We start from the raw sequence: 14,996 nt of genomic DNA, 5'->3' as shown, positions 1-14,996 counted from the left end.
TGTAGGAATAAGCATGATGTCTAAGAAAAGGATTTCAGCTCTATTGCTGCTACAGCTATGGCTCTTTAGCTGTGGGTCCTGTGGGAAGGTCCTGGTATGGCCTATGGAGTACAGTCACTGGCTCAATATGAGGGCTATCCTGGATGAACTTATAGTGAAGGGTCATGAGGTGACTGTGCTGACACCCTCTGCTTATGTTTTGATGGATCCCAATGACTCATCAGCTCTCAATTTTGAGGTTTTTCCTGTGCAGACAACTCAAGAAGATATAGCTTTTCTTGCTGAAAAATGGATCACATTTTGGATTTATGAATTGCCAAATCTTTCATTAATAGAGTATGTTAATAGTCTACAAGAAAATTTTTTTCAGTTTTCTAGTTTTGTAAAACAGAACTGTGAGAGTGCTGTTCTGAACAAAGAACTTGTGAAAAGATTGAAGGAAGCCAGATATGAAGTTATTCTTGGAGATGCTGTGTGTCCTTGTGCTGAGCTCATAGCAGAGATACTTGAAATCCCTCTAATATATAGTATTCGTCTCACCTTCGGCAATACCTATGAAAAATACTGTGGAAGACTCCCATCCCCTCCTTCCTATGTGCCTCTACCCTTGACAGAATTGACTGACAAGATGACATTCATTGAGAGACTGAAAAATATGTTTTTCACCCTTTACTTTGACTTTTGGTTTCAGAGTTTTGATTTGAAGGAATGGAATCAGTTTTACAGTGATGTGTTAGGTAAGCTTTGGATTTCTTTGTGGTTCATATATCAAAACGGTCTATTGAATCCATGGTTAGTGTGAAAGAATACAAATTTCGTGTCTTAAGGAAATCACATTGGTTCCCTATAACCAATCATATATTATTTCAAAATAATTTAATTTTCAGTGCAATGTATTTAATTGATATATACTTTTACTCTGTGATCTTAAATTTGCTTTGGTACAAAAGTTAAAAAAGGGGTGGTGGTAGTTTATAGGAATTATTTGAGAAAGGTCTTCTAAAGTCTAAATTTTTGTTGTTCTGGATGATGTTTCTGGAATCCACATAATTGTTAGATTGATTTTAAAAGAAATTTAGGGTCACATAGTTGGCTAAGTGGATAGAGAGCCAGGCATAGAGATGTGAATTCCTGTGTATAAATTTTGCCTCAGATACTCCTATCTGTTTGACTGTGAGCAAATCACTTAACTTCAATTGCTTATTCTATACTGCTTTTCTGCCTTGAAACCAATATTAGTATAAATTCTAAGACAGAAAGTAAGAGTCTCCAAAAAAATTTATTTTTTTGATGGATAGCACTTCTGTTTTGTGTGTGTGTGTGTGTTTCTTTGACAAAGATATCAACCCTGCTTTGTGGGAATACATTTAACAAATATGATTACAAACCTTTAATATGACTATTTCCCCTTTTCATTGACCAACATAAATTCCTTTAGTCATTTTAATAGATCTACAGAGGTGACTAGCAGTAACTGATTATATTGAATACAATAATGCCAATCAAATCTGCAATAGTTAAGGTTCTAGAAGTAGTTAAGGTATCATTTTATTACCAAACTCCTTTTACCTTTTACTTATTTGGACATAAAAGACCCTTGGGTTTCTAGGTCATCTCGTAAAAGCTGATAGATTCATAATGAATGATGGTTTTGGAATCTTCAAGATAACTTCTCTTTTTACACAGAAAAGACCCAATCTCTGACAAGTAGTGGGGATAATGGGCACCTTTGATTCACCCCTAATCTTATTGGGAAGGCTTTAAAATTATCCGCATGGCAGATCAAACTTGCTAATGGTTTTGATGTCTATTATTTTGAGAAAAGGCCCTTTTATTCCTATGTGTTCTAGTGTTTTCAATAGGAATGGATGTTGCATTTTCTAAAAGGCTTTTTCTGCATCAATAAAGATAATCATGTGATTTCTATTAGTTTCTTTGGTGATATGGTTAATTATGCACATGATTTTCCTAATATTGGACCATCCTTGCATTCCTGGTATGAATTCCTCCTGTGTCATAGGGAATAATCCTTGTGATAACTTGCTGTAGTCTTCTAGCTAGTATTTTATTTAAGATTTTTGCATCTATGTTCATTAAGGAAATTGGTCTATGGTTTTATTTCTCTGTTTTTGGTCTTCCTGGCTTGGGAATCAGTTCCATATTTGTATCTTAAAAAGAATTTGATAAGACTCCTTCATTGCTCATTTTGTCAAATAATTTGTAGAGTATTAGGATTAGTTGTTCTTTAAATATTTGATAGAATTCACTTGTGAATCTATTTGGCTCTCAGGATTTTTTTTCTTAGGGAGTTCCTTCATGGATTGTTCAATTTCTTTTTCTTATATGGGATTATTTAAGTATTCTATTTCCTCCTTTGTTAATCTAAACAATTTATATTGTTGTAAATATTTGTCCATTTCACCTATATTGCCATATTTGTTGTCATATAATTGGATGAAATAGCTTTTAATAATTGCCTTAATTTCCTCTTCATTAGAAGTGAGATCCCCTTGTCATTCATGATACTGTCAATTTGATTTTCTTTCTTTTTTTAATTAGATCAACCAATACTTTATATTATTTGTTTTTTCAAAATACCAGTTCCTAATATCTACTAGTGCAATAGTTATATATTGCATACAAGTTTGTTAATTTATCCTTTGATTTTAACATATTCATTTCAATCTCTATCTGAGGGTTGTTTAATTTGTTCTTTTTTTAATTGCATGCCCAATTTGTTGATACCCTCTTTCTCTTTTTTCTTAATATAGGCATTCAGGGATATACATTTTCTCCTGAGTACTACTTGGGCTGTATCCCATAGATTTTGATATGTGGTCTCCTCATTGTCATTCTCTTCAATGAAATTAGCAATTGTTTCTATGGCTTGTTCTTTAACCCACCAGTTTTGATCCCCTGTTAATCCTGCCCTTCCTAAGTTCACTGTTTCCCTCCATACCTGTTTTTTTAATTAGTCCCCTTTTATTCCACCCTTATTTTATTCTCCTTCCCACCTATTCCCTTCTTATTACCCTCGTACAAAGGAAATGGTGATATTTTACGGGAATTATATGAGAAAGGGTCTAAAACTGCTGTTCTGGGAAAGGTGTCCAAAATCCACTTGATCTCCTTAGATGTTGATGTTGAAATATCTCTTTGTTATTAAAAGAAATTTAAGTGCCTCAGTAGATAGGGAAGTAGGCCCAGAAATGGGGAAATCCTGATTTAAAAACTGGTTTCAAACACTTCCTACCTATGTGAACATGTGCAAATCACATAACTGTAGTTGCCTAGCCCTTACTGCTCTTCCTGCCATAAAATCAACACTGAATATCAATGCTAGGAAAATAAGATTTAAAAAAGCTAAGTTGACTCTGCTTTGTGTGTGTGTTTCTTTGATAAAGATATTGTCCCAGTTTTCTGTGTCTATGTGGAAATGTAATTAAGCAATATGATTACAAAATCTTTGAGTTTAATCAGCAATTACCCTTCAAATCAGAGGTTCATAACTATTTTCTGTGACCTAGATTCTTTGTCAATCTGATGAAACCTACAAACTCTGCAGAATAATGTTGTTACTATTTTTAAATTCATCATGTCACTTGAGGATGTATTTAAATCCATGAAAACCTGAGTTAAAATCTGGTCTCAGAAACTAGCTAGAAATTGAACCTCAGTTTACCTCAATTTTCCCAAGTTATAAAATCAAGACCATCATAACACTTCCCTTGTGGGATCATGATGACAATAGAATTAGATATATTAGATATAAAGATATTCACACAAAACCTAGCACAAAGTCAGTGATATATACAACTTATTCTACTTTTTCTAACCATAACATGAGGAATAATAATAATAAATAAATAACAATTATTTGTTCTTTGTATATAGCAAGAATTATGCTATATTCCTTACAAATATGATCTTTTTTTAATCTTTACAGTGATCCTGGGAAGTAGGTGCTATTATTATCACCATTTTTCAAATGAGGAACATGAGGCAGATAGACTTTACAGTGTCTTGTCCAGAGTCACATAGTTTGTAAGTTTCTAAAGCTTAATTTGTATTTAATTCTTCTATCTCTAGGGCTGACCCACTTAACTACATTTAGGAAAACAAAAAGGTCAGAGTCACAGAACCAATCATTATTTAGTAGAGATTTCTGAAGGGATTTCTTTGTAATGAACAGGGTTCTTAAAGAAGAGGAGACAATGTGAGATGTTGTTCTTCAGGTTCATCTCAATTTCCCCCTTGTTTGTTTCATTTTCATTACCTTTTCTCAAATGATCTCGTTGAGGATCATTTGGATAAGGAATAGGGATATCTTAACATTTTGGTGATGATTAAAATAAGCTAATCTGAAGACTTATTATTCTGGCCTCATCATATATATATCTGGTAAGGATGGGATTTAGCATCCAAACCCAGATCATTTGGAATCAAATTGAGCATTCTGAAGATTGTGCCTCATGGATTCCACAAGCAAGTAAAACTGAAAAAACTTCAAGCCACAGTGCCTAATGAAGAGACCAAAGATATTATTCCTACTTCATCTATCTGTGAAAAAAAATAGGCCAAAAATGAATTATTCAAAAGAGGTCCTGAAGGGAATTATTTTGTTAAATCCAAGGAAGACAACAGAGCCTTCTGCTATAAGCTAATAATAGCACCTACTTCCAAGGATCATTGGGAAGATAAAAAAAGACTATATTTGTAAACCATATAGCACAATCCCTTTTCCATATCAGGTATATCATAATTGGTAATGGGAAGGAGAGTCCCTCCCTTCAAAAGCAAATGGTAAAAAGATGGCCAATGGGAAAGAATGAGGCTAGGCTATCATAATCATCTGTAGAAACATGTGTTCTTTATGAAGTATCTCATATTCCTCCTAATTGTGCTTTCACAGAAAATGGCAGTGATTCCAAAATAAATGGAAAAGTGTGGGCCCTCATTAATCATTAAAAATTGAGAGAAAGTGTGAGAAAATTCTTCTACCAACCCAAGGTCCAGGTTGTGTTGGTTATATTTTAGAGCTCTGTGCAAAAATATCTTCCACTCAATTGAGAAGGTAGGCAAGTGCCTGGAGAATATGGCTCTGAGAGATTTGTTACCTGGAAGAAGCTGATGGCTCAACTATCCCAACTGAAGGAAGAGATCAAAGTATTGCAGCAAGAATCCATCATCAAAGAGGAGAAAGAAAACTCCTTTTTGAAAGAAGCAATTTACAGTTTGATATGAGTTAAGTTAACTGATGACAAACCAAGGTTATCAAAGATCAGACTTTGTACCCACTTCAACTGGAGATCTTCAGATTATTACTGCTGCCACACTTCTGCCTACTATCAACAGATAGAAGGTGGGTCAGTGCAATAATGGTTCATGCAGGTTTTTAAGGCCATTCTCCATGTGTGCACCCATTAGGCTGATGTCTTTTTCAGATTCCTTGTCTCATTTGAAATACCAAGAAACACCACTTCAACTGTTTAGGGATGCATGCCAAAAGAGTTTCATATGTCTTGATTCCAGGATAGGGGTAGCCCCCAGGGAACAAGACTTATGAACCAGAATGATTATTGCCAACAGTATGAGTGACAGCTATAGAGAACACTCCATGCTTAATTAGATATAATGATTGAAATAAATAAAAAGTATCTGAAAGCTGAAGAACACTAAGCCAAAATGCAGGAATTCCTTGTAGAATACCAACAACTCCTAGAACAGGAGATCATTATTCATGAAATCATTTGGGATACTTGGAAGAGGTTCTGTCCATTTTTTTTTCAATTATAGAACCTGTCATCTACCAAGGCATTGTCAGTTGTGCATGAAACCAAGACAACTGTGATAATTGCTGAGTATATGAGACACTAGTCTTAAAGGAGCAAAGACTGGGGAGATTGGGGAAGATCTTCTGACAGGATGTCCCTGAGGAGGATCAGAAATTGCACTCCTTTAGCTCCCAACCATGCTCAACTCAACAAGTATAGCGAAGAGAGGGACTGACAGTCATTAACTCAATTTCCTCCCATACTGCTAGAAGGTCAAGGCTCATGATGAAATCATTTGGCAATGAGTTTTAAATGTATTGATTTCATTTTAGAATTAAAACTAGATGACTTTAAAGAACAAAATAAGGTTAATATTTAAGCAGAGGTTAAAGAACCAATAAACAGAAGGAAAATTAAGCTGTGTCAGAACTGGGGGACTTTAATGCTGTGTCCTCTATTGACACTAAAGCATTCCATATGTTGATTCCTTGCCCCAGTCAAGGCTGCCTTATTATAAGTGTTCCTTATTTTTAGCAGGCATTTAGAGTTATCAGTTCCATTTTAACTTCCTCGTTTATTATCTTTGTGATATAACCAGTAGCTTTTGAAGGAAAGAATCTAGTAGTTTGTAAAATGAGAATAATGCTGATGTCTGAAAAATGGGTTTCAGCTCTTTTGCTACTGCAGCTACCTGTGGGTCCTATGCAAAGGATGAATGCTTATGGTCACTGGCTCGATTTGTTTACTTTTAAAAACTGATACTTTCCATGTAAGAATTGACACTGTGTTGGTACTAAGGTAGAAGGCATTTAGGCCTAGGAAATGGCCTTAAATGACTTACCAGGGATATATAGCTAGGAAGCATCTGACGCCAAATTGAACCTTGGATTTCTCATCTCTAGTCCTGGTTCTCTATCCACTGAACCACCTAGCTGCCCTCATTGGCTCAATTTAAAGGCCATGCTGTATGGGCTGAAAGAGAGGGGTAATGAGGTGACACCTCCCACTATGGTTTTTCTTGATCCCAATAATGTCAGGTCTCATTTTGAGATTTGTCTTGTGCTGACAAATAAAGAGAGCTTCAAGTTATATTTTGAAAACTGGATCACACTTTAAGAGTTATGAGTCATGAAAACTCACTATTGGAAAGGATGGTAGCATTCTTTCTCATAAGTTCCTCTGGATTGTCCTGGATCATTTCATTGCTGCTAGTAGAAAAGTCTATTAAATTCAATTGTACCACAGTGTATCAGTCTGTGTACAATGTTCTCCTGGTTCTGATCCTTTTACTCTGCATCAATTCCTGGAGGTCTTTCCAGTTTACATAGAGTTCCTCCAGTTCCTTATTCCTTTGAGCACAATATCACCAACAGATACTAAATTAATTCAGCCATTCCCCAATTGAGGGACATACTCTCATTTTCAAATTTTTTGCCTCTATAAAAAGCATGTCAGTAAATACTTTGGTACAAGTATTTTTCCTTATTATCTCTTTAGGGTATAAATCTAGTAGTGATATTGCCAGATCAAAGAGTCTCTTAAAGTCCTTTGGACATAGTTTCAAATTGCCATCCAGAATGGTTGGATCAATTCACAACTCCACCAGCAGTGCATTAACAAACAAAGATTTTTCCATAACCTCTCCGACATTTATTACTTAACTTTGCTATAATATTGGCCAATCTACTAAGCATCAGGGGGCTACCTCAGAGTTGTTTTGATTTGCATTTCTCTAATCAGGAGGGATTTAGAATGTTTTTTTCATGTAGTTATTGATAGTTTTGATTTCTCCATCTAAAAACTGCTTATTCGTATCCCTTGATGATTTGTCAATTGGGAATGGCTTGATTTTTTGTAAATTTGATGTAGTTCCTTATACGTTTCTGAAATTAAACCCTTTTCAGAGAATTTTGTTATAAAAATGTTTTCCCAATTAGTTGATTCCATTCTAATTTTGGTGGCACTGGAATTGTGTGTAGAAAACCTCTTAATATAATATAATCAAAGTCACTCATTTTGCTTTTGTAATATTCTCTATCTCTTTCTTGGTCTTAAATTCCTTCCTTTCCCACAGATCTGATACATATATTATTCTATCTTCACCTAATTTATTTAGGATTTCCTTCTTTATATTTATATCATTTACCCAATTTAATTTATCCTGATGAAGGTTTGAGATGTTGATATAAGCCCAATTTTTCCCATACCGTTTTTCTATTTTCCCAACAGTTTTTGTCAAATAGTAAGTTCTTGTTCCAAAAGCTGGAAATTTTGGATTTATGGAACACTAGCTTGGTTAGATCATTCACTCCAAGTCTATTCCATTGATCTACCCTTCTTTCTCTTATAGTACCATATTTTTTTGATGACCACTACTTTATAGTACACTTTAAGATCTGGCACTGCTAGACCCACATTCTTCACATTTTTTTTCATTACTTCCCTTGATCTGTTTGATCAATTGTTCTTCCAGATGAATTTTGTTATTATTTTTTCTAATTCTCTTATATATATATATATTTTTTAGTAGTTTGATAGGTATTGCACTGAATAAGTAAATTAATTTAGGTAGGATAGTCCTTTTTATTATATTAGCTCATCCTACTCATGAGCAATGAATGTTTATCTGATTGTTTAGATCTAGTTTTCTTTATGTAGAAAGTATTTTGTAATTGTTTTCATATAATTCCTGTGTTTGGGGAGATACATTCCCAAAATTTTATATTGTCAAGAGTGAATTTTGAATTCAGTTTCTCTCTCTAGTTCTTCCTGCTGATATTTATTGGAAATATATAGAAATGCTGATGATTTATGTGGGTTTATTTTGTATCCCTCAACTTTGCAAAGTTACTTATTATTTCCACTAGCTCTTTAGTTGATTTTCCACAGTTCTCTAAGTGTACTGTCATATCATCTGCAAAGACTAACGATGAATGAATACTCCAAGAATTTAAATTTATAGGATTTAATAACCACAATGTGAGAGTGAAAGGGGTTCCTTCAGCAGAGTGAGCATAGCAAAGAGTCAGAGACCCACACCTGCTGCACTTGAGCCAAAGCAAAAGCCCCAAAGCCCTGTCAGCATGGGATTCAGCAAATTTATAACCAAACCCATGGCAGGGGACAAAACAGGGCCTCAAGACAAGGGAACCCCAGGAAGAGTAAAGAATTCTGGAAAATGACATCCCCAGGCTACAAAATTTTAAAACACACCTACTTTGATCCCTTCAATTTCTTTTTCTTCTCTAATTGCTACTGCTAGTGTTTCTAGTACAATATTGAATAAAAGAGGTTAAAATGGGTATCCTTGTTTCACTCCTGATCTTATTGGAAAGGTGCCTAACTTTGTTACAATTTAACCTTTTATTGAATCCTTTCATAATTTAACCATTAATTCATGATGGAAAGATCATAGTAGTTGATAAAGCAAGAATAAGCATGATGTCTGTGAAATGGATTTCAGCTCTATTGCTACTACAGCTATGCCTCTTTAGCTGTGGGTCCTGTGGGAAGGTCCTGGTATGGCCTTTGGAGTATAGTCACTGGCTCAATATGAAGGCTATCCTGGATGAACTTATAGCGAGGGGCCATGAGGTGACTGTGCTGACACCCTCTTCTACTGTTTTGGTGGATCCCAATAATTCATCAGCTCTCCATTTTGAGGTTTTTCCTGTGCAGACAACTCAAGAAGATGTAGCTTTGTTCTTTGAAAAAATCATCACATTTTGGACTTACGAATTGCAAAATCTTTCATTCATAGAATATGTTAACAGACTACAAGAAATTGTTTATCAGTATTCCAGGTTTGTGAAAGACACCTGTGAGAGTGCTGTTCTGAACCAAGAACTTATGAAAAGATTGAAGAAGGCCAGATATGAAGTTGTTCTTGCAGATGCTGTGTGTCCTTGTGCTGAGCTCATAGCAGAGATACTTGAAATCCCTCTTGTCTTTAGTATTCGCTTCACTGGTGGCAACACCTATGAAAAATACTGTGGAGGACTCCCATCGCCTCCTTCCTATGTGCCTCTATCCTTGACAGAATTGACTGACAACATGACATTCATGGAGAGAGTGAAAAATATGCTTTTCACTCTTTACTTTGACTTTTGGTTTCAGAGTTTTGATTTGAAGGAATGGAGTCAGTTTTACAGTGATGTGTTAGGTAAGCTTTGGGTTTTTTTGTGGTTCATGTGTCAGAACGGTCTATTGGATCCATGGCTTATATGTTTTAGTGTGAAAGAGTACAAATTTGCTGTCTCAAGGAAATCACATTGGTTCCCCATAGCCAATCAGATATGGAAAGCTTATGTCAAAATGAGTTAGTTTTCAGTGAAATGTATTTAACTAATGTATACTTTTTCTCTATGATCTTAAATTTGTTTGGTACAAAAGTGAAAAAAAATAGCGGTGGTAGTTTATAGGAATTATATGAGAAAGGGCCTCTAAAGGCTAAGTTCTTGTTGTTCTGGATGATGTTTCCAGAATCCACTTCATCTCCGTAGATTGATTTTAGAAGAAATTTAGGGTCACATAGTGGACGCAGTGGATAGAGAGTCAGGCATAGAGATGGGAAGTCCTGGGTTTGAATTTGGCCTCAGACACTGCTCAGGTATGACACTAAGCAAATCACTTACCTCCAATGGTTTATCCCTTACTGCTCTTCTGCCTTGAAACCAATATTCATATCCATTCTATGACAGACGGTAAGAGTTTGAAAAATATATATTCTGTCCTTTTTGATGAATATCACCTCTGTTTTATGCGTGTGTGTTTCTTTGATAAAGAACTCTGCTTTGTGGGAATACATTTAAGCAATATGATTTCAAACCTTTGAGGTGACGATTTCCCCTTTCCCTTCATCAGTGCAACTTCTTTTAAAAGTAATTTTAGCAGATCTATGGAGGTGACTAGCAGTAGCTGACTGTATTGAATACAATAATGCGGAAATGATAGATTCATAAGGGACGATCTTTTTGGAACCTTAAAGATGGCTTCTCATTTGATGTACAGAAGGTTCCATCTGTGACAAGAATCAGGATTGTGTACATTTTTTCATGTTCAGACCTTCAATTTCAGTGATTGGCGAGATGATAGAGCCATTGTAGAGTGCCACACCTGATCTTCCTTTCTCTATTTAGGATGCATAAACCTTGGTAATGAAAGGAATTAACAATCATCACAAAAATGACAACAATTTTCATTTAGACTGAGAAGATTTTCATCCTCGTGTTGCAAGAAGGAATGACCTGCCAAGTAGTTTATGACATTAAGTATAATAATATTGAATTTTCAAAAATTGCAAGTTAATGGATGAGTAAAGGGGAAGATATTATAGAACACTGCCTCCACAATCAACTAAGAAAATGGGATCCTTGTCAGTACTCAAAATCTAGAGAAAAGAAGGAAGAATTGATTCTACTGTTATAGGGTCAGGTTGTCTGGTTATTGTTTAGAGTTCTGTGCGAAAATATCTCCAAATCAGTTGAGAAAGAATGACAGTTATCTGAGGACATGAAGCTAGGAGAGATTCCTTACCTGGGAGACACTCACTAGTTGCTCAACTCTTCCACCTGAAGGATGAAATCAAGGTGTTGGAGCAAGAATCCAGCTTCCAACAGGAAAGCGAAAACTCCTTTTTGGTTGAACAAGTATGTAGACTCAGAATTTCTAATCTTTCTACAAGATATGTTTGTTGACAACCTAGAACACTATTATCAAAGTTACAACTTTTTATCCTGCCGCGTTAAGCACTGATTATAGAGCTTCAGATTCTAGCGTTGCTCTACTTCCATTCGCCATTCACAGGCAGAGTGTAATGGTTCAGCCTTAAGTACTGAAGGCCATTCTTTGTATGCTTGCATTAGTAGAATGTATTTTTCAGAATCCCTGCCCTTTTGTTGTACCTTCAAAAAATGACTCCAACTCTCTAGAGATATAACCCCAAAAGGGTGCCAGATGTATTATATTAGCTCCAGGGAATGCATTGGGTAGACTCAATGGAACAAGAATTGTGAGCCAATGAGGATATTTCCAATATTGTGAGGAACATCTATAGAGATCACTGCATTTTTAAATAAAGCCACATGCCTTTGATATCCTAGGAAAGTATCTGAAAGTCCAGTAATGCAAAACCAAATTGCAAAGATTCCTGGCAGAATATCAAATACTGCTAGAACAGGACCTTATTATTATTAATGAGATTACTTGGGATGTTTGGAAGAGGCAATTCCCAATATTTTCAATCAGTGAGCCTATTTCATGATTCCATGAACTCAACCTTGCCTAATAATTGTGGAAGGAATATCAAACGTAGGTCTTTAAGGTCACAAGAATTAGAGCAATAGATTCAATTCCAACAAGAACTCTCTCAGTGGTATCAGAAATTGGCCTTCACAGGGCAGCAAGGTTGCTCAGGCTGTTAGAGAGTCAGGTCTGGGAATGGGAGGACCTGGGTTCAAATCTGAGCTCAGACATTTCCTAGCTATGTGACCCTAGGTAAGTCATTTAACCCTCATTGCCTAGCCCTTACCACTCTTCTGTCTTGGAATTTATACTTTTTTCCATTCTAAGGGAAAGGAAAGAAAAGGAAAGGAATAAATTGGCCTTTGATGCTTTGACCTAGTAAGAGTGACAGAAAGATGTCTTAAAAATACATCGGCAATTTTTCTCTGGCCAACCAAGCCAGTGTTAGTCAGTGACTCCATCATGACATTCAAGGACAAAAGAATCAAGACTCATTCATGTCCTTTTGTTATGAAATCTGCTCCTGAAAAAAAAATTAAAAAGTAAATGGAGTTATCTTTTAAAACCTGAGTAATTTAAAACTATTTCTCAGTCCCTCAAAAAGACCTCTGAGACTAAAATGCCAAGAAAGAAAGTGAACATTCAACTTTGGACTGAAAACTTTGGTGAACTTAGTTCAATGAACTCCTTTGACACCAAAGCCCAGGCCATCTATGAAGCTCTTGCCTAATCAACTTCACTTTTGCCATCAGCACCTCAGGCCAGGATTTACCCTTCTGGAAAAAGAATTAACAAATCTCAATTACATTTTAACTTCTTTATTGATTCTGTACATGATATAATTTAGGGCACATGAAAGAAGGAAGCTAATAGTGAATGAAAAGCTCGATCATGAGGTCTAAGCAGTGGGTTTCTCTTTCCCAGTGTGGCCAACTGAGTATAGTCACTGGGTAAATATGAAGACTAATCTTCTATTGAGATCACTGCATTTTTAAATGATGCAACATGCCTTTTGAAATCCTAGGAAAGTATCTGAAAGTCCAATAATGCAAAACCAAATTGCAAAGATTCCTGGCATAAATATCAAGTATTGCTAGAGCAGGATATGATTTTTAATGGGCAAGTCACTTAGTTCCCATTGCTTCACCCTTACTACCCTTCTACCTTGGAACTCATACCTGTATATATTCTAATACAGAAAGAAAGAAGGAAGGATGGAGGGAGGGAGAGAGAGAGGAAGGGAGGGAGGGAGAGAGGGAGGGAGGGATGGAGGGAGGAGGAGAGGAAGGGATGAAGGAAGGAAGGAAGGAAGGAAGGAAGGAAGGAAGGAAGGAAGGAAGGAAGGAAGGAAGGAAGGAAGGAAGGAAGGAAGGAAGGAAGGAAGGAGTCAGTCTTCACTGGCTCCCAACCTACTCTAGCCTAATAGCTACAGAAAGGTGTCTTAAAATTTTATCAGCAATTTTTCTCTGGCTTATCAAGGAGCCAATGTTAGTTACTTCTTCTGGACTTTCAAGGACAAAAGAATCAAGACTCATTCATGCCCTTTCACTATGAAATCTGCTCCTGTAAAAAATACAAAATCAGAAAAAGGAAATGGATTTATGTTTTAAAACCTGAGTAATTAAAACCATTCCTCAGTCCCTGAAAAAGCCTGCTGAGGGGAGTGCCAGCAAAGAAAGTAAATGATCAACATTTTTTATGCTGTAAACTTTAGTAGGTAAAGAGTAAACTCTTTTGATACCAAAGCCCATGCTATCTATTAAGCTCTTGCCAAATCAATTTCAAATTTGCCATCACCAACTAGACTAAATTATCTTTCTAGATAAAGTTTCAACAAATCTCAATTAAATTTTAACTTCTTTATTGATTCTGTACATGACATAACCTAACACACATAAAAAAGGAATCTAGCAGTTATTGAAAAACTCAATCATGAGGTCTAAGAAGTGGGTTTCAATTTTTTTGGTGCTGGAGCTCTGGTGCTTGAGCTGTGCGTTCTGTGGGAAGATCCTAGTGTGGCCAACTGAATATAGTCACTGGATAAATATGAAGACCATTCTAGCTGAGCTTGCACAGAGAGGCCATGAAGTCACTGTACTGACGTCCTCAGCCTCTGTTCTTATTGATCCTGCCAAATCATTTGCTTTCAACTTTGAGGTTTTTCCGGTGCCATTCACTAATGAGGATGTTGTTGCTTATTTTGACAAATGGATCAGTGAATATATCTATAGGATGCCAAAACTTTCACCTTGGGAGTATGCTAAAAAGATGCAAGCTCTGTTTTTTGAATTTTCAAGTTTTACCAAACGGATTTGTGAGAGTGTTGTTTTGAACAAGAAGTTTATAAAGACATTGAAGGAAGCTAGATATGAAGTTGTTTTTTCAGATGCTCTTTCTCCTGGTGGTGAGCTTTGAGCTGAGCTCCTTGAAATACCTATTATCTATACTCTTCGGTTCACTGCTGGCAACACCTATGAAAAATACTGTGCAGGACTCCCATCCCCTTCTTCCTATGTGCCTGTGGCATTGACAGAATTGACTGACAAGATAACATTCATGGAGAGAGTGAAAAACATGGTTTTCACCCTTTATTTTGACTTTTGGTTTCAGAGTTTTGATGTGAAGGATTGGAATCAGTTTTATACTGATGTGTAAGGTAAGCTTGTAGTTTATTTATAGTTTATCTGGGAAATACAGCTACATAGTTGTCTTGGCAGATATACGTCCAAGTATTTTATATTGTCTGCAGGTATCATAAATGGAAATTCTCCTGTCTCTTCCTACTGTACTTTGTTGGTAATACGTAGAAATGCTGATGAATTATGTGAGTTTAGTTAGTATCCTGCAACTTTGCTGAAGTTTTTAGTTTTCAATGACTTTTTTTAGTTGATTCTATTAGTATACTATAATAACATTTGCAAACAGTGATAGTTTTATATCTTCATTGACTAGTCTAATTCCTTTGGTTTCTTTTTTCTT

The 14,996-nt window shown here is 35.8% G+C and overlaps 1 protein-coding gene across 12 annotated transcripts in view; it reads left to right on the top strand.

Annotated features, from left to right (window-relative positions):
- The window catches only part of LOC100010818 (UDP-glucuronosyltransferase 2A2), a 251,836-nt gene that overhangs the window by 206,035 nt on the left and 30,805 nt on the right, over nucleotides 1–14,996 (top strand). Inside the window, exons 1-3 of one of the 12 annotated variants that reach the window (XM_007496367.3) lie at nucleotides 2–340; nucleotides 719–737; nucleotides 9,556–9,936. The exons of 8 other annotated variants lie outside the window; for them this stretch is intronic. In XM_007496367.3, coding sequence (XP_007496429.2) covers nucleotides 14–340; nucleotides 719–737; nucleotides 9,556–9,936 — 727 coding nt within the window. In that variant the 5' untranslated portion in view covers nucleotides 2–13. Of the gene's footprint in view, nucleotide 1; nucleotides 738–9,188; nucleotides 9,937–14,102; nucleotides 14,674–14,996 lie in introns of those variants that run through there. 3 more of the 12 variants (XM_007496361.3, XM_016423220.2, XM_016423221.2) reach the window with 3 other exon arrangements.

Source organism: Monodelphis domestica, chromosome 6 (genome assembly GCF_027887165.1).
Source record: "Monodelphis domestica isolate mMonDom1 chromosome 6, mMonDom1.pri, whole genome shotgun sequence".
NCBI lineage: Eukaryota > Metazoa > Chordata > Mammalia > Didelphimorphia > Didelphidae > Monodelphis > Monodelphis domestica.
The sequence above is the reverse complement of the archived record's forward strand: the minus strand, read 5'-3'. Positions and strand labels throughout refer to the sequence as shown.